General features: G+C 52.3%; 2 protein-coding genes across 2 annotated transcripts; both read right to left on the reverse strand.

Annotated features, from left to right (window-relative positions):
* Positions 1–5,966: 5,966 nt before the first annotated feature.
* SLC22A17 (solute carrier family 22 member 17) lies at positions 5,967–12,575 on the reverse strand. The gene is given in 11 exon segments (XM_032404765.1): positions 5,967–6,598; positions 6,716–6,827; positions 7,126–7,343; positions 7,503–7,608; positions 7,772–7,917; positions 8,119–8,219; positions 8,221–8,285; positions 8,884–9,038; positions 11,390–11,493; positions 11,585–12,091; positions 12,282–12,575. Coding segments are annotated over 10 exon segments (1,704 nt in total). The 5' UTR covers positions 11,993–12,091; positions 12,282–12,575; the 3' UTR covers positions 5,967–6,309.
* Positions 12,576–14,772: 2,197 nt separating this feature from the next.
* Positions 14,773–24,440, reverse strand: EFS (embryonal Fyn-associated substrate). Its single transcript, XM_032404766.1, has 6 exons — positions 23,666–24,440; positions 19,911–20,189; positions 19,501–19,641; positions 18,675–19,397; positions 18,205–18,294; positions 14,773–17,032 (listed from the first exon to the last, which is right to left on the reverse strand). Exons 1-6 carry the CDS (start codon positions 23,681–23,683, stop codon positions 16,598–16,600), a joined length of 1,686 nt encoding a protein of 561 aa, XP_032260657.1. The 5' UTR covers positions 23,684–24,440; the 3' UTR covers positions 14,773–16,597.
* Between the last annotated feature and the right edge of the window lie 251 nt (positions 24,441–24,691).

Raw genomic sequence — 24,691 nt, forward strand, 5'->3', positions numbered from 1 at the left:
TTGCCCAACCTCACATCAGCAATAGAGAAAAATGGTTGCTGTTTTTTTTCAAACCTTTTTTTTTTTTTTCCAAAAAAATGGTTGTTCTTCTATATGGTTGAAATGAGTAGCCTTTCTTAAATCATGATCTAATTTTAAAACATCTTTGAACTCTGCTAATGCTAATTTTTCATGCTTCTTTCCCTTTATTTGTGCTTGTGGTAATCACTGATTCAACAGACATTTACTATTTACCAAGTGCTGGGCACTATTCCGGGTGCTAGCATTTGTTAAAGACGAATCATTTAGTAGGAGAACTTTAATTTTAATTTGCTGAAGCAAAGTGTCAGTTTGCCATAATTCTAACTTGCATCCCACTGAAAGCTGTATAGGTTCTGTTAGATATAGTTCACGTACCATAAAAATTTACTTTTTAAGTGTACAGTTCAGTGGTATTTAGTGTAACATTTATATGGTGATGGTTAATATATATATATATATATATATATACACATTGTCACCATTACCTAATTTTAGAGCATTTTCATAACCCCCATAGAACCCTATATCCATTAGCAAGCACTCCTAATTTTCCCTCCCCCTAGCAACTATTAATTTCTGTTTCTCTGACTATGCCTATTCTGGATATTTCATATAAATGGGGTCATACAATATGTGGCCTTTTGTGTCTGGCTTCCTTCAATTAGCATCATGTTTTGAAGATTCCATGTTGTAGCATGTATCAGTACTTCATTTCTTTTCATAGCTGGGTAGTATCTTGTTTTGACTGACCACATTTTGATTATCCATGAGTTGATGGACATTTATTCCTTTTTTTTTCTTTTTTCTTTCCTTTATTATTAGGGATAGTGCTGCTACAAGCTACATGATTTTCTGTAAACATACTTTTTCATTTTTCTTAGGTATATACCTAGGAGTGTAATTGCTAGGTTATCAGGTAATAAACCATGTTTAAGCTTTTGAGGAACTGCTGGGCTGTATTTGAAAGCAGCTGCATCATTTGATGTTTCTACCAGCAGTGTGAATGAGGGTTCCAGTTTCTCCACATCCTCATCAAACTCATTACTGTCCATCTTTTTGATTACAGCCATCCTAGTGGGTATGAAGTGGTATCTCCTGTTTTTTATTTGCATTTCCCTAATGATTAATGATGTTGAGCATCTTTTCTCAGGCTTACTAGCCATCTGTATATCTTCTTTGAAGAAACGTCTGTTTGGATTCTTTGCCCACTTTTTAATTGGCTTATTTGTCTTTTTATTGATGAGTTGTAAGAGTTCTTTCTATATGCTGAATACTAGATGCTTATATATATAATTTGCAAGTATTTTCTCCCACTTTGTAGGTTGCTTTTTCACTTTTCTTGATAGTATCCTTCGAAGCACAAAAGTCATGAAGATTTGTGCCTATGTTTTCTCCTAAAAGTTTTTTTTTTTTTTTAAGATTTCATTTATTTGAGTGAGAGCGTGAGCGAGCACAAGCAGGGAGAACAGCAGAGGGAGAGGGAGAAGCAGACTCTCCACTGAGCAGGGAGCCTGACGTGGGGCTCGATCTCCAGACCCTGAGATCATGACCTGAGCCAAAGGCAGCCGCTTAGCCAACTAAGCCATCCAGGTGCCCCTGTTTTCTCCTAAAAGTTTTATAATTTAGCCCTTATATTTAGGTCTTTGATACATTTTGAATGAACTGTTGTGTGTGGTGTGAAGGAGAGGGCTACTTCATTCTTCTGTATGCAGATATGCATTTTTCTAAGCACCATTTGTTTAAAAAACTGTTCTTTTCCTCATTAAATGGTGTTGGCACCCTTGTTGAAAATGAATTAATTAACCATGAATGTATAGGTTTATTTCTGGAGTCTCAATTCTACTGCATTGATCTGTATAGCTGTCCTATGCCAGTACTACACTGCGTTCATCACTGTACCTTTGTGATAAGTTTTGGAAGTGGGAGGTATGAAGCCTCCAAGTTTGCTCTTTTTCAAGATTGCTTAGCTCTTCCGGGTCTTGTACATTTTATATGAGTTTCAGAATCCGCCTTGCCAGTTTCTGCAAAAAAGAAAGCCAGGATTTTAATAGGGATTACATTGAATTTGTAGAACAATTTGGGGAGGATTGCCATTGTAACAATATTAAGTCTCCCAAACTGTGGAAGTGGTATGTCTATTTAAGTCTTCTTTAATTACTTTCAACAATGTTTTGTAGTTTTCAGTGCGTGTCTTAATGCTGCTGCTTTTTTTTTTTTTTAAAGATTTTATTTACTTATTTATTTGACAGAGAGAGACACAGCGAGAGAGGGAACACAAGCAGGGGGAGTGGGGGAGGGAGAAGCAGGCTTCCCACGGAGCAGGGAGCCCGAAGCGGGACTCGATCCCAGGACCCCGGGATCATGACCTGAGCCGAAGGCAGATGCTTAATGACTGAGCCACCCAGGCGCCCCTTAATGCTTCTTTTAGTACGTTTATTCCTAAGTGTTGTTTTTTTGCTATATTAAATGGAGTTTTCTTAATTTTGCTTTCAGGTTGTTCATTGCTTTGGGTAGAGGTACCGTTGATTTTGTACATTGATCTTGTATCCTACAAGTTTAATTTTAAGTTTAGTAACTTTATTGAACTTGTTTGTTTAGTTCTAAGTTTTTTTGTGTGTGTCTAGTCCTTAGGATTCTATATATACAAGATCATGCCATCTGCAAATATAGTTTTACATAGTCCTTATATTCCAGGTGTCTTTTTTTTTTTCATTTTCTTGCCCCATTTTCCTGGCTAGAACCTCCAGTACAATGTTGAACAGAAGCAGTGAGAGCAGACATCTTTGTCTTATTCCTGGTCTTTGGGGAAAAGCTCTCAGTTGGTCATGATAAATAGGATTAGCTGTGGGTTTTTTCAGTCTCCCTCTATTCCATGGTTGTTCAAACACTTCCTGTTCTCTCTGCACACCATTCATATTCTGTCATACCTCTGGGCTTTGAACCGTTCCAGTCCAAATATCTGACAAGCTTTCCTTGACTGTCTCCAAAAGAATAGATCCTTCCTTCCGCAGAGCCGCTGCAACACTTTTTACATTTCTCTGCATTTTCCATATAGGATTGTAAGTATTAGTCTCACAGTGTTTGGAACTCTCGCAGGGAAAGACCATGGCCCTTCCCCCAGCGCTGAGGCAGCACCAGACAGTTGTGGATCATCAGCAGAAATTGGTTCCGGGGTGGCCAGGCAAGGTTGACCGGATAAGAGGAATCAGAGTGGCCTTCGTGTCATTTCATGTAACTTAAGGTTAGAAATGTACCCAGTATATTCTTTTAATATAGAATATATTCCCCCTCAATAATCCACTATGGCTCATAGTTGTGAATCCAACTAAAATATTTCTAAAATCTGTTTCATGTTCATGAAAGTAGTCATTTCCTTACTTGCCTGGAAAGCTATCTCCAGTTCCTGCGGTATCTTCTAAACTGATTACAGGATAAGTAATACTTTCATGGTGCTTAGAACTATTTTCTATCTGGCATGCAGTAAGAAGACTGCAGACTCTCAGTTCTCTGGATCTGGCTACTTTGATTACTTAACAGTCACATAACCTTGAATAAGTTACCTTTCCAAACCTCCGTCTCCCCATTTGTAAAAACCTAAAAAATGAGAACTGTTTCTCATGGGGTTATTGATGAGGGTCCAGTGACATATGTGGTTGGTGAATTTTAGAACAAGATGCCAGTTGTTTTAGCTATACACGCTGACCCTTTTGACCTAGACTATGAATTGCTTAGGGATAAGGGACTGTATCTTCCTGTGTTTCACTGATGCTTCTCGAATGCTTTCATTTTCTTTGCCTTCACCTCTTTGTTGAAGTCAGAGAATCTTGTTCTCTTTCACCTACCCTCCTACAGGAGCTGCTCTAACTTTCTGAGAGTTTTTACTTTTTTCCCCTGAATCTTCTTCCAGTGGGGTGCAAAGAATGGATTTACTGGAATGCCCCTTTGACACCATTCCTCACAGTATGTATTGGATGGTGTCATTAGCATATAAATAACTCCTTGGCTTTACAGGGGATCTTCCAAAAATCTTACAAGAGCTTTCTTTATCTACCATTGTGTTGGTTTTCACCAAATCTCTGGAGACAGTAGTGAATATGATCTCTTGTTTTATCATTGTCTATCCCAAGCTAAACAGTGAACACTGGAATCAGTTACGTTGTTCACAGACATTGTTTTACAGAATGTATGATACAGAGTACATAACTGAAGGAACTGGTAGAGTTGAAAGTGCAGCCAGAAGGCCCGGGTTTGAGTCCTGGCTCGGCCATTTAATGGCAGATCCTTCTCATTTCCATGTCTCAGTAGTTAAATAGGATAAAAATAATACCCACTTCAGAGGGCTGTGAAGATTAAATGAGAAAGGTTCTTACGAGTTCTCCAGGACCATGGTTAGTATTGAGAGTCCTGCAGCATGGCTTAGCGCATAGAGCTTTGGCCCTCAGACATGGATCGGCAGAGGGGAAGGAGAGAGGACACTGGTGCTACAGGAACCTATGGAGAACGGGCCTCCCTTCTCTGAAAGAGGCTGGCCTCAAGACCAGTTTCCCTAAGAATCCTTCTCTCCAGGACCACCTCACCCTTTCCTACCTTCAGGCCTTTGCTCTCCCTATAGCCTTTGGGTTGAAAGCACTGTACTTTTCTCCTAAGCCCTTGCCTGAGGACTTCCTGCCTCTCTGAGTGAAGTCTCACCTGCTTCAGGATGCAGCTGTTTGGTGCTCCAAACCACTGGCCTCTCTTCCTCCTCATTAATATTCCTAGTATTAGATGGATTTGTAAGGTCCTTGAAGGATGGCCTAAGCCCTAAATATCCAGGATGGTACCTGTCACAGGAAACATTTGCTGAAAGAATGAACACATTAATAACTTTCTGAACATCTATTGTGTCAGGCTTTGGTGTTTTAAAGTTAAAGTTCCTGCCCTCAAGGAGCTGACCACTTAGTGGGGTAATTTAAGAGGCATTTGTAATACATGATCTTGTTTCAGAGCAACCCTTGAAGGGAGTTGGAGGTAAAGAGATCCACCCAAGGTGGTAAAGCCAGGCCAGGGCTAGTCTGAGAGCCAGCCAGGCCCTGGCACTGAGGGAAAAGTAATAGTCTCCTATGGCCAACTCCTGGGGTGCTCCGAAACTCACTCCTCGCTTCTACGGGTAGTGCCTAAAGATTGGAAGGAGTTGGGAAGGTGGCCACAGTGTGCATCAATGAAGAGCTCTAGCTCCAGGATCTAACTGTGTCCTAGCTCTGTCACTCATTAGCTTTGTAACCTTGACCAAGTTACTGAGTCTCTCTGAGTATCCGTTTTCTTACCTGTAAAAGAAGAATACTATAGTGGGCATCCATTGTTTTTACCTGCACAACATCCAATCCTACTTCTGCTAACAGCACTCAGTTGTGGCTTTCCATCTTCCCAGTTATCAGTAATATGGGTAGGGATGCAGGCATGTTACTCAAGCTAGCCAGTCATTTGCTGTCTGGAAATGAATCATCAGTGGGATGATCCAAAGATGGAATCCCATGGGAGGTCATTCATCCAGGTGAGGCCCTGGTTCCTACTCCCTGGAGAGGGGGCCTCTCTGGTTCCTGACCTTTTATGACTAGTTCTGCTTCTCCGTCTGTTCTGTGAGCTCCCCACCACATCCCTCCAATAAATTCCCCTTTTTGTTTAAGTTCATTATGGTCAGTTTTTATTGCTTGCAACAATAAAAAAACTAGTTGATCCAAACACTGACCTTGGGGGTGTTGGAAGGACTAAATGGTTGAGTGGAGTTTGTGAAGTGCCTAGCCCAGTCTTAGCAGCATAGCAAGCCATCCATAAAGGGTGGTGGTTGTGTGTAAGTTAACAGAGAGGCAAGGCACAGGAAGGTGGGGAGGGAACTGATTTTGGTTCCACTCAAAGAAACCTTCCCCCAAGAGACAGGACAACAGAAGGGAGGGAAGTCCAGGCTATGGTATGCTCATTTATTCAAAATGTCTTTATTGAAACAGAATGATAGAGCAAGAAAGAATGAGGTCTGGGAGGATGTCTTTGGGCACAGGATGGAGCCCAGACCTAGTGGTTACACTGTGGAGCTCACTCCCTGTCCCCTGACTCTTGCCAAGGAAGTGAACACAAAGCAGGGAGGAGATGGGGGTGGGGACAGCCCTCTGAGCCCTCCTTGATGGCTGGCGTGAGGTGCCTCTGAGCCTTCTGGGCAGCCCTGCCTTCCTCACTCAGTCCTCCCAACCTGCTTGCCAGGGCCTTACGCCACCTTTCAGTACGAGCCAGCCTCCTGCCAGGGTGCTCAGAGGCCACTCAGAGGGCAGGGTTGGGGGTGGCGAGCAGTGGGACATGGTCACAGCGGTTAGGGGGTGGCTGCCGCAGCAGGGAGGGCCGGCGGCACAGCTCCCCATCCCGGAGCACCTCGGGCAGGAGCTTGCGCTTGGTCTCCGGCAGAAGCATGATGCTGAGGATGCAGAGGAGGGCACAGGCCGCCAGTACCACATGCTGCAGGAAAGCTCCATGGCCCATGTGGAGGCGCTGAGCTGGGCCACTCAGCCCTCCAAGAGCCCCCAGTGCCATGATCAGGCCCAGGCCTCGGCCCCTGGTAGAGACGGAGGAGGCGCTCAGCCTCTAGCTGTGGGCCTCACCCCAACCTTTCTCCAGCAGCCTTCCCTCCCTCCCTCAGGCCCTTCCTCAGCTGGAGCAGCACTGCTCTCACCGGACAGTGGTAGGGATGACTTCAGCAGCAAGGAGGGTGCTGAGGATGCCAGCAGCTTGGGAGGAGAAGAGGCCAAGGACAGAGAAGGTGGTGATGGCAGCCTCGTTCAGATCTGGAGTACCAAGAGGGAGGATGTGAATGGAGGTGAGATCATGCTTGGCCTAGGCCCTGGCATCATCCCCTTGGCTCTCTGATCCCATGGCTCTAGCCGGGTGGGCTCTGGGCATCCACTAATTGATTGGGAGAACAGACAGGGTTGTGTGGCCACAGGGAGGACTGTGGAAGGTCTGGGCAGGGTCTGGTCTGGTCTTGGGGGGACCTGTGCCAGAAGCAGTGGCTGAGCCTGTCTGAGGCACCTCTGCTGGGGTTCCTTTGCTCAGCCCACACTGTGGGGAAGGGAGGATGCTCACAATCCCACAGGCCCAGCAGGACCAAGGACGCAATGCCTGTGAGGGTCATCGAGAGTAGCAGGATGCCCCGGCGGCCAAATCGGTCCACGGTGACCCCCAGGAAGACACAGGCCAGGGCTGCTGTGCCGCTGGCTAGCAGGGAGCACAGGTAGAAGTCCGATGGGCTCCCTCCTCCTCCCACAGGCTGGTAGCAGTGGCGAATGGCGTGGGCAATAAAGCTGTGAGAAGGGGGGTAAAGCAAACAGCAGTGTCTGAATCCCCATGCACAGCCTTCCACTGCCCTGGCTGCCCTCTGCAGGGGTCCTCAGGCCTTCCCCACCCAGCCAGCCCCCATTCCAGCTACTGGCCTGGCCCTTGGCTCAGACACCCAGGCTCACTTGGTGAAGCCCAGGATAAGCAGATTTTTCCAGATGTTGCGGTAGTTGAGGAGGGAAGCGAAGGAAAAGGAGGATGTTGCAGGGAGAGGGCAGGTGTTCTCCAGGTCTTTGGGAAAGAGAGAGGAGCTGTCTGTTAGAAGAAACAGCTGAGAATCCAGGGTCCTCCCACGTGGGTGGTGGGGACCCTGGGAGGTGGCACAGCTATAACCATGGAGAGGGTACTATCGTGTGCATGTGAGGTATCACCTATAGGGACCCCTGTCTCTTACCCTGCAGGGCCTCCTGTGCCTCTTCTCCCAGCATCTGCCCATGGGGCCGGTTCCGCTCAGCCAGGATCCTCAGCACGGATTGGGCCTCCTCAATCTGTCGCTTCACTATTAGCCACCTTGCAGACTCCAGAAACAGACCAGGCCAGCTAGGGATGGGGTGGGGGTGGGGGTGCACTCTGAGGTCTCCCATCTCCTGATCCAGGGGTGGGAAACTCCCACCTCTGAGGGGCCGGGGCTGGGGCAGGTCTGGACAAGGGGTAGTGGAGAAGAGGAAGGGTCTCCAGGCTAGAGCCAGGCTAGAGATAGAGATGGGGATGGCCAGACAACAGGTGGAGGATGATACTAACCCATAAAACAGGAAGAGGATGCAGGGAGCGGTGATCATTCGCTGCAGAAATCGCCAGTCCTTAGAGACAAGGGCCAGGCCCAGGAACAGGAAGTGCCCCCCCCACCCCCACCAACTCCCCTGCCAGGGCCACCCGAAGCCTCTGGGTTGGGTCGCACAGCTCCAGGCCTAGAGATACAGGAGGAGACGCCAGGGAGGAAGGAGGAATGGGAGAGAGGAGAGAGGGAGGGAGGACAGAGAACGAGGTCAGACCCCGAGTGGAGGCCGCAGCCATCACCTCCCACAGACTAACCTCTGAGTGGCAAAGAGTGGAGAGACTGTTCAGTCCTCTCTCCTCTCCTACTCAAACCTGGGAGGGCTCAAGGGCCAGAGTCCCTGGTGAGTGTTCATTCCTATTTTACAGGCCCTTTCACATCAGACCTCTTATTTGACCTTCATATCAACCCTTATCCAAGGGCATACAGCTATCAGGATTTCATTTTTAAATAAGGCACCATTCTCTGACAGCAGTAAGTCAAGGGCAAGGAAGGCCTTAAAGATTTGTGTGTGTGTGTGGGGGGGTTGCGAAGGAGGAGGGGTGTGGAGAGAAGCAAAGACCCTGGATCCTTCAAAGGCTAGGGCAAAAAGACAGTTGAGATCCTGGACAGCTGAAATTTGGGGCTATGAAGGGACTGAGGGGACCCTAAGGGGCAGTTGGAACAGCCTGGGGATGCAGACAGGCAGGCAGGAGCCTCAAGGGAAGGACATCTGGGAAGCTGCCACTCACGCATCAGGTAGACACCAAGGTCAACTCCAGCAAGTAGAAAGCCTAGGAGGAATCGGAGGGCCATGACACCTGTGGAGGAGCCTGCAGCAGCCCCTCCCACTCCACAGGGGCCCACCAGCCCCAAGGTCAGCAGCACAATCCCTCGACGGCCGAACCTGGAAAGGGAGGAGGGCCTCTGGTCACCCAGACTCCCTGGAAGAGGAGTTGCTGGGTGGGGCCAGGCTGCCGGCTTCAAAGCTGGAGGTGTGAGGATGAGGCCCTGGGATAAAAAGTTGGACAGGCTAGAGAAGATGGGAAGGGATGGGGACCATGGATAAGCAATGTCTGGGTTCTGGGCACTGGGGCGTAGCTATGGATCTGCAGGGGATTGACTTGTGGATGGGCCTGTTGGTCAGAGATGAGAGCATGGAAGTGAAACCTACCATTAAAGGAGATTAGATAACTGCTTAAGGGACATGGAACAATTGATCCTTGGGGATAGAGCTATTGGCCAATGGGGATAGAGCTTGCCTTGCTCAGACTGGTCAAAGGAGATGAAGTCATTGATATATGGGGTTGGAACTATAGATCTGTGTAGGCGAGGTCATTGGCTACTTATGCACGAGGATAATATTTGTGAAGATGTAGCTATTGATCTTAGAGAACTGAATCATTGATTTAGGGGGATGAGGCCATTGTTCCATGAGTTGGTTCATGGGTCAATTAATCCATAAAGATGGTCAGTGGGGATGGGGTCACTTGCCAGAAGATCCAATGATCCATGGGACTATAACTATTTATTAATCCATGGGGTAAACTTTTGATCAATGGGCATGATCATTAATCTTTGAAGACTGGACAAATATCTTTGGGGATGAGGCCATTGATTCATGAGATGGGGACATTAGTCCTTGGGTGGATGGGGCTGTTGGTCAATGGGGAATGAATCTATGGGGGTATGATTCGTGGGGATAATCAGTAAGCAGGGGTTCACAGATTAGGGAAGCTGAGACTATTGGTCAGTAATGATGGTCACTGACTATGTCAATGAGGACAGGGCTACTGATCCTTGGAGGCTGGACTATTGATCTTTGGGGATAAGACCACTGATCTGGGGTGCCTGGGTGGCTCAGTTGTTAAGTGTTTGCCTTCACCTCAAGTCATGATCCCAGGGTACTGGGGTTCGAGCCCCACATCAGGCTCCCTGCTCAGCGGGAAGCCTGCTTCTCCCTCTCCCATTCCCCCTGCTTGTGTTCCCTCTCTTACTGTGTCTCTCTCTGTCAAATAAATAAAAATCTTAAAAAAACAAAAAAAAACAAAAACAAAACCACTGAACTATGGGGATGAAGATAGGGGTCAGTGATCATTGGGAAGGGGGACTGATCCCTGAGAGTGAAGCTTCATTTTCCCATGGAGATGAACTTATTGGTTAATGAGGCCAAGGCTACTGAATTTAGGAGACTGAATTATTGGTATTTAGGAATGAGGGTATTATTCCATAAGAACGATGCTACTGGTCTGTGGGAATGAGACCACTAATGCATGAGAATGGGTTGTTGACCTGTGGGTTTAGGAACATTTGCCTAATGGGTGTGTGGCTATTGGGCAGTGAAGATAGGTATTGATTTTAGGGATTATTGAATGTTGGATTGCGTTTGATCCATGGGAGTTGAGCTATGAATCCATTTGGATGGGACTGTAGATGGGTGGAGATGAGTCTAATAATCCATGAAGATGGTCAGTGGAGATGGAACACCTGGTCAGTGGATGGTGTCAAGAATCAGAGGAATTGGGAGTTTTGATCCCTGGGAAGAGCTATTGGTTGGTGGGAATAAGCTGTTGATCTTTGAGATGAGGCCATTGATTCATGCAAATTGGGCTTTTGATCTGAGAGGATCTAAGAGCACTGAAGATCCATGAGGATGGGACTATTAATCTTGGGGGGGGGGTTTGCTATTGTGGTTATTGATCCATGGGGGCTGGACTACTGACCCATAAGGGTGGAGTCATTTGTAGAGTTGAACTACACAGGTCAGTGAGAATGTGGCTGTTGATATTTAGGAATTAACATAATGATCTGTAGGAATAAGGCCATTGAGATGAAACCTGTCATGTAGATGGGGCTATTACTGGAGATGAGTCTATTCATCTATGAAGATAGAGAGGGAGGTGGTTAGTGGTGACAGGGACAATAGAGGAGGAGCTAGGACTTTTGATCTGTGGAGGCAGGGTTTTTGGTCAGTTGGGATGGGGCTATTGTCTTTGAAGATGAACCCTTGATCCATGGATATGGGGATGGGGGAATGGGTGGTATATTATTCCCTTGTGCAGAAGAGGTATGGAAGGAGTATTTCTTGATGGGGAGTGAAGTTGAGACAGGGCTGGGGCTGCATATCATTGAACAGAAGTCCAGAAGACTGCAGAGTCCAGTGAATCCTCTTCCACCTCGTGCAAAGGCCACCTGTCTGTGCTAACCACCCTAGCATCCCCTCCTCTCTACTTGCCCTGTCCCCACTGCAGCCCTCACCTGTCTGCCGGGTAGCCCAGGAACAGGTAGCCAGAGGCAAAGCCCAGGATGAAGAGGATCTGCTCCAGGATCACCTGCCAGCCCAGGTCACACACTAGATCCCACTGGGAATGTGAGAGGGATATAGCCGCGTGAGGCCTCGTGCTCCCCGCTCTGGGCCCGCCCCCAGACCCGCGGCCCAGCAGGCCGCCTCACCTGGCCGATGGCGTTGGTGGTGAGTACCGGCAACCCATTATAGTCCCAGTCCTTGAGACAATGGTTGAAGTCCGGCGGGGCGAAGCCGCTGCACGACGGGTCCGTACTGGTGGCGACGCGGCTGGCGGCGCTGGCTGCTAGGGCCGCGCTGGCGACGCTGACGCCGCTGGCGTTGGGGGGCTGCTCCCAGCCAGACGCGTTGGGGGCAAAGCCCCCGTAGTGGCAATGCAGTGGGGGCGCCAGGGTGAAGATGGGGTCTGAGGCCATGCCCAGCGCCACGAAGAGCACAGGCAGGCAGCAGAGGCCGAGCTGCAGCTGCTGGCCGCCGCCCAGCGCCCCCACCTGGGCGAGCAGCGCTTCAAAGCTGAGGGGGCCGGGGGGCACGGCCAGCGACAGGCTGCTGCCCATTCCGTCGCCGCCCGCGTCGCCCTCCCCCTCCCGCTCGCGCTCGCGCTCCCGCTCACCCTGCAGCTGCTCCGTGGGCACCGCATCTCCGAGGGTCCCGACCTGCTGGGGGGGTGGGGGGGGAGAGGGGTGAAGCGGAGAAGCAGAGAAAGCCGCAGAGCAAGGGAAGAGGGCGGGCGCGAGGAAGGTGGTCAGGGGCGGGGGGTGCGCGGGAGGAAGATGCCAGGCGCTTGGCGGCTGCGGGGGGCGAGGGGGGGGATGATGGCGTAGCCCCCAGGGCGCAGGCACTTACTCCGTTGGGGCTGGGGGTGATCTCTACAGTGCTGTCGATTTTGCTGCCGCCCCCGCCATTGGGCTCGGGGGTCCCGGTGGCCACCCGGGGAGCCAGCTTGCCGACCGCAGGGGCCCTGCCGGCCTGCACCGAAAGGATGCGCTGTCCTCTGGCCCGGTGGGGGGCCCGATGCCCGGACACAGAGGCCGGAGAGACCCCGCTCTGCAGCTCTGCAGCCGCGGGCGCCTCCTTCGTCTCTGCGATCTCTGTGCTGCTTTCCCCTCCCCTTCCTCCAGACTCTCCTCCCCCTTCCCACGTCAGCAGAACCTTCGGTCCAGACTCTTCGTCAGAGGGAGGAAGGGGGGCCAGGGCCCAGGGGCTCTGTCTCTGTTCCCTGGGTCTGCGGGCCATTGCGGTAAAAAGGAAAGAAAGCTGAAGGATAGTAGCTACCCAGGCAGTTGCCAGAAAGTCCTTCTTTGCTTCCAGTTCTTCCTCATCATTCATTCATCCAGCTATCCAGCCATCTTTCCACCCATCCACTGATTCCTCAGTAAAATTTATTAAGCGTCTGTTATGTGCCTGGCCTTGTGCTAGGCTTTGGGGGATGACAGGATGGAGAAGACCACCTTGAAGTAGCTTACTTGGGAGACAGCCATGTATACTGGCAACTACAGTTCAGGGTATGTGCATGGAGGACTGGGTTGGACCCTGTAAACAGCCCTGGTTGCGGTCCTCTACAAGACCACCCTGTCTTGTCATTTCTCAACATCATTTGGCACTGTTGACCACCCCTTCCTCTAAACACTTCCTTTTTTGGTTGCTAAGTCTCATACACTCCTCATTTTCTTTCTCTTGCTCCTCTTTTCTCCATGGCAGGCTCCTCCTCCTCTTTTTCACCATCATTGTGTCTGCGATCCTGATGAGGCTTGGTCCTGGGTCCTCCTCTCATTTCACTGTTCTTTCCCACCTTGAAATCTCACCCATGTCCACGGCCTCATTCACCCCGATATAAACAATACAAACCTGATCTCCAGATCTACATCTCCAGCTCCCACCTCGCTTCTGAGCCCCAGACCTATGAAGCCACCACTTATTCATCCTCTTAACCTTGGGTGACTCACAGGGACCTCAAACTCAATACGTCCAAGACCAAACTCATGCTCTTCCCCCTGTAACGTGGTTGTTCTCTAGTGCTTCTTTCCCCCAGTGAATGGTACCGTCAGCACTCAACAGTGGCCAGGTGCTCAGGTGACAGCCCTTACAAGGCCTCCTCCTTACCCTCATGTCAAATCCTTTACAAAATGCTGTCCATTTTACTTCCTGTGTAGTTCTTACTCTGCTTCTCTACATCTCTACCACCATTAGTCAAGCTACCTGCTGCCCAGACTGCTTGAGCCTCCTAACTGGTGTTCTGCATCCACATCATTTCTACCCCCTTCCCCTAGCCTTATTTCTAGTGCAGGTGGAGTGATTTTTTCAAAATGCAGATCTGTTCGTGTCCCTTTCCTGCTTAACAGCCTTCAATGTCTCCTCCTCGCCAACAAGGTAAATACTAATATTCCAGAAGCCTCATACATGCTCCTGCATGCTTGATCCCATGCTCCCTGGTGCTTCACCTCACTTCTCTCCCCAGACTGCACTCATCGTACGGGCCTTCTTTCAGTTTTTCCAATGCCACAGGGCCCTTGCACAAGTTGGTCTTTATGCCTGAGGGCTTCTCCTCTCCTAGTCAAGTTCTCATCCTTCAGCTATCAGCTGAAGCATATCTGCCTCAGAGAAGCCTACCCTAACCCCTAGACTTGCTACTCAAAGTGTGATTTACAGAACAGTACTCCCATGTCATCCAGGAGCTTGTTAGAAATGCAGAATCCAAGCCCTTGAATCATTATCTCCCTTTTAACCAGATCCCCAGGTATATGTACACTCAAGTTAGAAACACACTTCTCTAAGATATTTAATACCTAATACATACTGTATTCTCCAGTCTAAGGTTAAGGGCTAGAAAGGAGTGTGCTGTTAGTCTCAACCAGGAAGTCCATTGCCTCTTCTCTCTACTGAACCACACACTTCCAATTTGTCTCCTCTGTTCAGAAATTTTCCAAATATGGGAACTCTTCTAATACATTAAGCAGCTTCCCACTGCTCCTTTACCCCGACTCATTTCGGTATCTCTTTAGGATTTACTTTGGTGCGGTCACAGCCAACATTGCTTGGGGATCCAATTGTCCTTGTGTCTGTCCTGAAATTGTAATATAATCCCTTAACTTTATGTGGCACTGGGCCATTCACATGCGTTATCTTGTTACGGCCTCACAACCCCGTGAGACCATTATGATCATCCTCCTATTAAAGGTAAAGCCGGGGGGGCGCCTGGGTGGCTCAGTTGGTTAAGCAACTGCCTTTGGCTCAGGTCATGATCCTGGAGTCCCTGGATCGAGTCCCGCATTGGGCTCCCTGCTCAGCAGGGAGTCTGCTTCTCCCTCTGCCTCTGCCTTCCGCTCTCTGTCAACCGAATAAAGTCTTAAAAATAAATAAATAAACAAAACAAAACAAAACAAAAAGGTAAAGCCAGGACTCAGAGGGACTGACGGGATTTACCTGCAGACACATAGCTGCATGGCAGATCTGGGACTTGCACTGAAACCTCTGACTCTATTTCCAGGTTGATCTCTTGACATTCTTTCTGGGAGATGATGGAGGATAGCCCTGTTATAAGTCTTCAACACACAAGGGTGAATTTGGGTGACTCCAGAGTCTGGAAGTGAGTTTTCTTGGAGAGTGAAATGAGAAAGAAGGAACCCAAAATGGAGAAGGCAAAGGCATAGAGTGGGGGCAAGAGACTCAGACTGTGACTGAAGTTCGGGGTGCCTCTAATCCAGTTACGGTGCCAAGGTGTCATCTGGGGAAAGTACAACGGAAGCAATGGATATGTGGCTTGGACTTCTTCCCTGTGGTAAGTGGCTAGAGTGATCTCCCATCTAAGTCATGGCTTGTCAATTTCACCAGCGCTTGAGGACTATGGACTAACAGCACATTGCATTCACTTGGCTCCTTGGCTCCTCTAAAAGGTGTGTCTAGAAGGATGGTCAGCAGGAGGCCTGGGAAGGGGGGCTGAAGGGGCCAGACCTTCTTGCGTTAACCTAAGGGAGAGGGCACCCAGGCCAGCCAGCAGCACTGTCCAGTTGGCCAGAGCTGTCCTGTGGCGCCAAGCTGAGGATAGGCCTTCACTGGGGTGATCTCTTCAGCATGGCACCTTTCAAGGCTCACGTGAGGCCAACCTCTCTCCACATGTGCACCTCTCTAGTGACATTGTGTGACAGTGAAGTCTTGAAGGAAAGGCCCGCACCCCAGTCAGTAATCTGTCTGCCTTCTGGGAATGCTAGTTCTCAGACTCTTCTTGATGCTCTCATCCCTGGGGCCTCAGCTCAGATATCACCTCCCCACCATCCTGTCCAAAGTCTCCTTCAATGGCCTTTCCCTCATCCAGTTAGTCCCTCACATCACCCTGTTTATTTCCATTACCAGCAACTGTTGAATCTGTGGCAGGTATTTTTTTTTTATTTACTTATTTTAACTGACGCAATTATGTCCATCCCATCCCACGGTGTACCTTCAGAACTGTGCTTGGCACATCATGGGAGCTGAAACCCGCCAAATGAATAGTTACTGAAAATAACAGCAAAATCTCCCCCCAAACCTAAGGACATCCTGCCCACAGTGTGTGTCCCGTCGGTTTGGCCAAGGGCCACCAGGCCCAGCTCCTCCCCGAAGCACCCAAGAAGCAGAGGCAGAGAACCAGACAGCGGGGCTTACTGAGGCCCAGCTCTGTCCTGCCTCCCGTGGGGAGGAGCCGTCGGGCCTCTCCCAGACCTCCACATTTTGGGCGGTCAATGTCCTGCCCTCACTCTCGACCAACAGTGAGGTGCTGATGTTCTAGAGCCAAGAACCAGGACAAGAAAGGGGCTCCGGGTGGCCCCAGGCTTCAGCCACCTGCTTCTCTGTGGGGCCATTTCCAGAGGTGGGGGCAGTGCAGTGACCAAGAACCTCCACCCTAGGCTGAGAGAAAAAAGAGTCCAGTTCCTCCCTGCCCCAAAGGGCCTGGCACCTGCCCCTGACAAAACAGGGAATAATATTAAATATAAATAATTTATACAAAATGGCTCGTACAAAAACCTGCGGGAGGGGGAGGGACATCTCTGTGAGAGACTGAGATGACCGGAAGGGGAAAGATGCCCCCACCTCTCCCGGTCCCTAAAACGGAGCCCTCCGGCCGCCCAAGGCCCAAAAGGGAGCTCTGGCAGGCAGGAGAGGGGCGGAGCAGGGCCCCGAGGGGGCCCTCAGGGGGCCAGGCTGGAGAGCAGAGAGGTGAACTGCAAGGCCTGCCCTGCCAACTCCGCCACGCGCTGCGCCATCTCTCGGGCCGCAGGGTGGGACGGGTAGCCCAGGGCAGCCCCCTTGACAGCCAGCACTGTGGCCCGCAGTGCCTGGCCCAGCGCTGTACCTGCAGCCCCGACCCGCGCTCGCAGAGGGGCGGACGCTGCCAGCCGACCCAGAGTGTCCCCAACAAACACCAGGCGGTGAGCGGCCACCACCACCCGCTTGCCATGGGGCACGAAGAGGCGTGGGGGCTGCTTGGCCTGGGTGCTGGACATGAGGGCCGCCACGGCCGCCTGCAGTGCTGAGTAGTGGCTCTGGCACTGGCCTGCGTAGAAGTGCAGGAGCTGTAGGTCTCCGGTGGGCAGATCCAGCGGCTCCCCTTGGGACGGGGCCTCCTGGCGGCAAGAGGAGTGGTTGGCGGGCACGCTCCAGTGGTGCTACTCCGGCAGGGCTTTCCTCCCTCCTTCCCTTCCTCGGTTCCTCATTCCTTCCCTTCAGTCCCTCCTTTTTACCCGAGCTCCTCCCCCTGCCCACCAGAACATTTAAATTCTCATAGCCAGGGCCAGGAAAGTGCCCGGAGGAGCTGATGTCAGATCAATCTGGATTCAAACTAGTCTCTGAACTTGGTTCCTTCTCTCTAAAATGGGGCATCTGGCCCATTTTATGCTGTCCAGTATCAACATAATGTGAACCACGTCTGTAAGCAAAATTTTTCTAGTAGCCATGTTGAGAAAAGTAAAAAGAAAGATTTTTTTTTCTAACTCCAGATATAAAAATTGTTGTAATTTCAACATGTAATCAATATAAAAATGACTGACGTTTCTTTTTGTTCTAAGTGCAAAACCTGGTGTGCGTTTGTTTTATACTTACAGTGCCTTTCAGTTCAGACTAGCTACATTTCAAGTGCGCGGTAGCCGCATGTGGCTAGTGGCCACCATATTGGGTAGTGCCGTTCTAGTGCCTGCCTCCCAAGGCTGCGGGGCGGTGAATGCCGCAGCACGCAGAGAGGGCTTAGAACAGAACGTTGCACACGGTGAGCACTGTACCAGTACTGACTGTGGCTGTGATTAGTGCTGACCCGTGCGATGTGCTTAGCACAGGGTCCGCACTTGGCATCTGCCTGATAAATGGTAGCTATGCTTAGGACCATTCTAGACAGTCAGGGAGACCACCTCACTTTCCTGAGGCCCAGAGAGATTAACTGGTGACTTCAGGGCCCCTGGCTTCTTACTGGTGGAGCTGGGATTAGAAGCCCCGTCTCTTAGGAACCCAGGAATTCACAGTTGGAAGGAGCTTCAGAAGTCACCTGGCCCAGCCCAAAATTCTCTCTGCTTCCTTGGCTGCTTGGTTTTCTGATTCCTCTCCAACACATTCTTTCCCCTCTTTCTGAATTCCTGATATCCTTTTCCAGGTTCCAGTCCTTCCTGCTGAATTCTCGCTTCTCTCTACCCCAGCTCTGGCTCCCTGAGTTCTTACCCCCACCCTAATCTCTCTCCCTTGCTGCTTCCTCCAAGTTCCTGTTCCTCCTTCCTGTCCCCCTTCTCTAGCACCGTCCCCACAGGGTTACCTGCTGCTCCGGTGACCCCCTCTCCAGCAGTTCAGGATCCCCTGAGAAGGCTTTATCCAGGGACCTAGATCCCTGAGCTTTATCCATGCCCTGTGGGAGGGACCAGGGTCTCAGAGCAGGGGTGGAGGAGCAGGGCAGGTGTCCCCCACCCCTCTCCTGCTGTGTTCCTGCCTCTTCCCCCTCCCCCTTTCTTCCCCAGGTCTCTACAGCCATCAGAAGTTGCAGGCCCTTGACTCCAGGTCTGGGAGAGTTCTGGTGGCAGGTCAGATGGCTTGGGGACCCCAGGCTGGGTTTAAGAGTGTGGCACCAGTACAAGTGGTGGGACCAAGTACTGGGGTCCCAGGCCATAGGGTGCAGGGCCAGTGGAGGAAGGGAGGAGGGAAGAAAGGGAGGGTCCCTCTGGGCCTCAGGCCTCCTCACTCCTCCCTCTGGTTATCTTGGGGGGCATTTCTGGTGGGAGGGGAGCTCACCTTCAGGTGGACATAATCGTACTCCTCAGCCATCGGGATGCCCTCATACTCATTGTGGTGTCCTGTTGGATCGTCCTCTACCTCCCCACCCTCTGGATCCCCCTCAACCTTGGGGCCCCCATAGCCAGGCAGGCGGGGTGGGGGTGGGGGTAGAGGTCGATCCTGGATGCTGCCTTTCCGGCCTGGAGCAGGAGAGGGAGCAGGGGAAGGGCTGGGGGCCTCAGGGACAGGCAGAGCAGGCAGAGGGCGGCGGGACAGGCTCTCGGCTGAGGGTAAGCGGGGCCTGTGTGGGAGTGGGGGGCTTCTGGCCAGAAGCAGGGCCACGGTGTCCAGGTCATTGGAGGCTGAGGCTCCTGGGGGCTCTGGAGAAGGGGGTGCCTCTGGCCCCAGCAGGGGCACATCGTAAATGCCCTCATCGGTGCCTCCACCTTCCCCATCTGCCAGCAGTTCCTCTGGCGCTTCGTATAGATTGAGCAGGGCTGAGGCCCGTTTCAAGTTGGAGGGGGCAGCATAGAGGGGGGGCTCGGGTTCCCGGCCCCCCTCCCACTCGAGATCCGGTTCCAGCTCTGACGGTAGCTTTGGGGTCAAAGGCACATCATAGGGAGCTTCATCCTCTCCAGGGGGCTGCGGGGCAACCTGGGCCAGAGGGCGGGTGCAGGAGGCAGGGGAGTCATAGGGGCCACTGGAGGGAACTCGGACGGCAGTGGGGGGCACGTCGTAGACCTGGAGAGGGAGCAGAGCCATCGGTTATCCTGACTCCGCGGTGGACGCCCACTGAGAGCCCTCTGTTCCCTGCCCAACATACACATGGATGTCTAGCCCTCACCTCCACGGTGTCTCCAGGGGCAGCCAGCTGGGCCCCACTCCCTCTGGGGACCTTGTAGATGGGATCAGGGGAGGGCGGGCAGGGTCCAGCCGGAGGTCCTAAGGTAGGACAGGGCCGAGCTGGGGGTGGCACCACATATACCTGGGGGGTCAAGACAGATGGGTGGGTCAGGAGTGGGGACAAGAGAAGCAGCTAATATACGCCATAGAGGAGCTAACACCCCTTCCAACTCCCCCCCCCCCCATGCCAATGGGATAAGAGCCCAGGAAGGGTGGCAGACAGGTTTCACCCAGCACCGGGTCCGTGAAGAGCAACGGTCTCAGGGATGGCCCTGCCCCACCTTGCTGCAGGTACCAGCAGAGCGGAACGGGGCTCTTCTGGCTTGGGGTGGGGAGGGCTCCAGCTCTCACCTCCTGGTCCTCATTGCTGTGCTCTGGGGCTGGATGTGGTGAGCCAGGCTGGGCTGGGGGCACCTGGGTGACGCTGGGCTGGGGTGCCGGGCCAGCAGGAAGGAGCTTCACTCTGTTGGCGGGCACAATGCCCTGCTGGCCATGCAGAGAGCAGAGGCACCAGCCATCCAGCCCACCGGCGCCCTCCCTCTGCAGTACCCGTAGAACGTCCCCTCGGCGGAAGGACAGCTCCTGTGGGGACTCAGCAGTGTTGTCGTAGAGTGCCCGGGCCAGCTGGGCCTGGTGGGTGAGGCGGGAGTGGGGAGAGGGGTCTCACACACATATCAGGTCATCAGGTCCCTTGCTCAGAAATATCAGAGAGCTCCCCATTTCCTTCAAGCCACAAATCTGAACTGACTCAGCTCTTCTTGACTGGGTCCTGCCTTGTCTCCAGCTTCATCCCTGTACTCTTCCTCTTCCCTTCTATTCCTTGAACTAGAGAAATTCTTTCCCGCTTCAGGGCCTTTGTACTTGTGGTTTCCTTGACCCAGAATGCTCTTGCCCTGACTCATTACCTGACTGGCCCTTTTGCATCCTTCATTTCTGCTTAAGTGTCTCCTTCTCAAAGAGGTCTTTTCTTCACTCTTCTCCTTACCCCACTCTGTGTCTGTCTCCACCATTGTTTCCTTCATCATACTTTATATTATTTGCCAATTTCGTTTCTTATTATCTATCTCTTCCCTTACCCTGTAAGCTCTGGGAAAACAGGGACTGCTATATTCCTGGCCCCTGTGAAAGGGCTTCACCTGGAATCAGGTCTCAATAAACATGTGTTGAATGAATTTCCTCCAAAGCTCTGTGTACATGAGAAAGCCCTGCTAAGGTCTGCCAGAGAATCTCCTTCACCTTCCCTGTTTCCCACTCAGCATCCCCCACAAGCGGAATTAGATTGAGTGGCAACAGAGACCCATCAGTCTGAGAGAGACTGGGAAAAACCCAGCCCAGACAGTGCCCGGGCATAAAAAGGAAGAAAACAGAAACTGAAGCAACTGTTTTGTTCTCAGTCTCAGCAAATAAGGTTCTATCAGAGGAAGCTGACGTTACCATGGAGAGGAGAAAGAGTATACACTCTACTGTGTGTGTGTGTGTGTGTGTGTGTGTGTGGAGGAGGGCCTGGCAGACCAACCAAGAGCAAACATTTATCAGCCTGTTTCCAGGCCTGTCTGGTAGGGACATCTAAGCTTTGTTGCTTTGAGAGCCACCTGCTCAGGTGGTAGGTCACAGATATCAAGTGCAAATTATGGATCCAGACATGGTGCAAGTCTTTACACTAATCATCTCATCTCATTTAATCTCAAAACATCCTTATGAGGAAGGAGCCATCATTATCCCCATTTGGAAAGGAGGCTGGGACAGATAGGGTAGGACTCTGCCCACAACAGAGAGCTGGTGCCGCTGGTGGAGGTGACTTGAACCCCAGGCTGTTTGACTCCAGAGCCAGCACTCTCAATCACCCCCTACTGCTTCTCCACGATCACAAACATGAGGTTCTACTTTCTTCTTCTTCTATTAGTAACTTAACCTCTTGGTTAAGTAGAGTCCATGACTCAAACATGACTCAAGCACATACGAAGTCTTCATTATACCCTACTTTCCTTTGCTATTCACCCCTCACAGGGCTCCGGTCTTGTGCTGCCCTTCGGTAGAATCAAGCTTACACCACTCACAGTATCGAAATATATTCTGGTTGTGTTATGCTTGCGAAGTGACCATGCCTGTGGGCAGGACCCCAAGCAGCGGTGGCGGAGAGCGGGTAGTGAGGCATCACCGGAGTAGGGAATCCATGTGGCCTAATTCAGTAAAACGTCTCAAGCTAAAGATCTCTGGCAGGGGTGCATTTGGCCCCCAGACCCTGGACAGAAGGAGGCCCTGCTCAGCCAGCAGGAGTGCATGTTTCTCTTGACTGGCATTTCCCTGCATGGAGAGGTGGTCCAGCCCTCATGGCTGGGTGATTTTAACAACAAACTGACTTTTCCTCTTGCCTGGTTCCAGATCAAACCATTTTCTGATTATATTTTGGCTTCTAAAGGATATTATCCCACAGAAAGAAAACATGCTAACCAGATGGCACAAATTCCTGGTTAGCTCAGCACTCTTCTTTCTAATTGTAAATTAGAAATTAGTGTTTTGGATTAGGCAGGGGGTGAAGAGCACAGTTCTGAGGCAGACAGACCCCGGGTTGAGTCCTGGCTCTGTCCCTTTCTAACTGGGTGACTTTGGGCAGGTTGTTTGAACTTCCCAAGTCTTTGGTTTCCTCCTTTGTAGAATTCCATGTCCATATCCAAATATCCATTTCCGGATAATAACAGCACTATCCTCACAGGGTTGTGGCGAGGACTGGAGGAGATAATGCATCAAACAACCAGGACAAACCAAGATAAAGCTTAGGACCAGCACAGGGCCAGTATATGCTCAAAAACTATTAGCTGTTATTAGGACCCTGTGAGTTTGATTAGCGTAAATGCCACTCCCCACCTCTAGGTAAAAAGAAAAATCTACCTCCTGGGACTACAAAGCAGACCAGCTGACCAGCTAGCCCTGAGCTACTGTTTTCAGGACCTCCCCCTCTCCAGGCTCTGAGTTAAGGTCTTCTCCCCATAATACAGATTGAGGAGCTAAAAGGAGTTTGGCCTGAGAAGGAGTGAAAACTGAACTCATCCTTGAGGGGTATGGGAGGATGTCAGGAGCCATGCTTCTCGCCTTTCCAGCCTCACAGTCCTCCTTCCCAGAGTACCCATTTGGAGGGGGTCAGAAAGCAAGCAGCAGCCTTGCTTTCCCCGGGAATCACAGGGTCTAGGGAAGGGTGGAAAGGGGACAGAGTTGTTTGGATTCACACCATAAGGCGTGCTGGGCAGAAAGCAGAGGTGGGGCTGTGGAGAGCTCCTCCTTGTGTTAAGGTTTGAATTCTGTCCAATGGGGCCAAACCTCTGGGCCTCACGACTTCAGAAACCCAGGCCAGAGTTGCTGATAGACTGATTGATGATGGGTGTGGCCACCTCTGCCCTACCCGCTCCTCAGGGGCCCGGCTGACTTGCGAGGGAGTGGCTGCCTTAACTGGGGGGTGGCAGTGGGCCACACGCTCTCTGGGAGGCCTCCTCCCACCGTCCCATCATGCCAGCTGTCTCCTCCCTTTGTCCCCAGTCCCCAGAAAGTGGCCAGAGGCTGGCTGACATCACCTCTCCTCCTCCCTCTATTTTCTCTCTCTCCCCTCCCGATCTCCCTCTTTTGCTCTATTTCCCCCCCTTTTCTCCATCCTTCCTCCAGAGAAGGGCTTCTTTGACCTCTCCCATTTTCCTGGAGCCCCCCCCGTTCTTTCAGCCCCCCCCCCCCCCCCGCCCCCAACCTTTTACTTGCCTCCCAATCACAAGCCCCTGCCAACCACCGGTGGCCATCTGTTCCCGCCCCTAAAACAGCAGATAGGACTCGGGCTAGGCTTGCCCCCTCCCCTCCATCCAGGGGCAGCCTCTAGAAAGAAAAAGAGGAAAATGGGGAGGAGGAGGGGAGAGGGGGAACCTAGACTCAGAAGCAGCTAGGGAAGGGGAGTGAGAGGGAGAGAGGGAAACAAAAGTGGGGGTGGGGGGGTGGAGGACACAGCCTCTCGGAGAAGAAAGGGCCCAGGGAGAAAGACAAAGAGAAGGCAGAAATAAAAGTGACAGGAGTGCAGGGCAGACCGTGGAGGCCTATGGCCCGCAGCCTCCTCTCCCTGGTGGACTCACCGACGTGGCTATGGCCATGGCCTTGGCCTCCCGCGCGGCCCGCTCCAGGCCAGGCTCGCTTTCGCTGACTTCAGCAGCGGTCGCCCCGCACCATGGAGGCGGCCCCCGGCTGCGGCGCCTGAGTCGTGGCCTCCGCGGAGGTTGGAGGAGGAGAAAGAAAACCCACAAAACTCCCCAAATGGGAGGCAGCTTGGCTGGGCAGGAGGAGGAGCGGGGCGGGCCGGGGCGTCGCTGCGGGACCTCATCCAAGGGCGTGCGCTCCGTGCCGTCCCGGGGGCCACGGGGTTGGCCGGGCCCCTGGAGCTGCCTGGCCTAGGCCGCGGGGGGACCCCGGGTCCGCATGGGCCGAAAGCTCCCTCCCAGGGCCGGGGCAGGCGAGGAGGCGGGAGCTGGGGCCGCGCTCGACGCCTCGCCAGCCGCTCAGGACGGCCCCGAGGGCTGGGAGAAGCCGCCGGGGCGGTTGGGCTGGACGGGCGAGTTCAGGGGCCAACCCTCCCCAGCCGGGGGCCGCGGCGGAGAGCGGTGCTCCCAGGGCTGTGGTCGGGGCGGCCCGGGGCCCTGCGGCGGCCCAGCTGCGAGGGGGTGGGGCGAGCGAGCACTGAGACGTTCGCCCCTCTTCAAACTCGCCCAAGTTGGCGAAAGGAGGCCAGGCTGGCGCCGGAGGCCTCCGAGAGCGTGGCGGTTGGGCTGCGTCGCCCGAGTGGCAGCGCTCGGCCCAGACACTCGCACGCCCGGCGGCGAGGCGGGCTCACACTCACGCACACTCGCCCTCAGCACGCCCGGGGCTCGGGGGGCGCCGCGACGGAACCTCGCTCCCCGCACGCGGGCTCGGCCCGAAGGGGCGGGACGGCCTTCCCCACGCCTCCGCGGGGCCCCCCCGCGCGCGCCACCCCGCGGCCCGCTCACGCGCACCCTCGGCAGGGCCCCTCGGCGCGCCCCGGAGTTCGGGGCAGCTCCCGGGTGTCTCTCGGGACGGAGAGAAAGGCCACAAAGCAAAAGAAGCAGCAAAGAGAAGGCGAAGGAGGA

Source organism: Phoca vitulina, unplaced genomic scaffold (assembly GCF_004348235.1).
Source record: "Phoca vitulina isolate PV1807 unplaced genomic scaffold, GSC_HSeal_1.0 scaffold7, whole genome shotgun sequence".
Taxonomy (NCBI): Eukaryota; Metazoa; Chordata; class Mammalia; order Carnivora; family Phocidae; genus Phoca; species Phoca vitulina.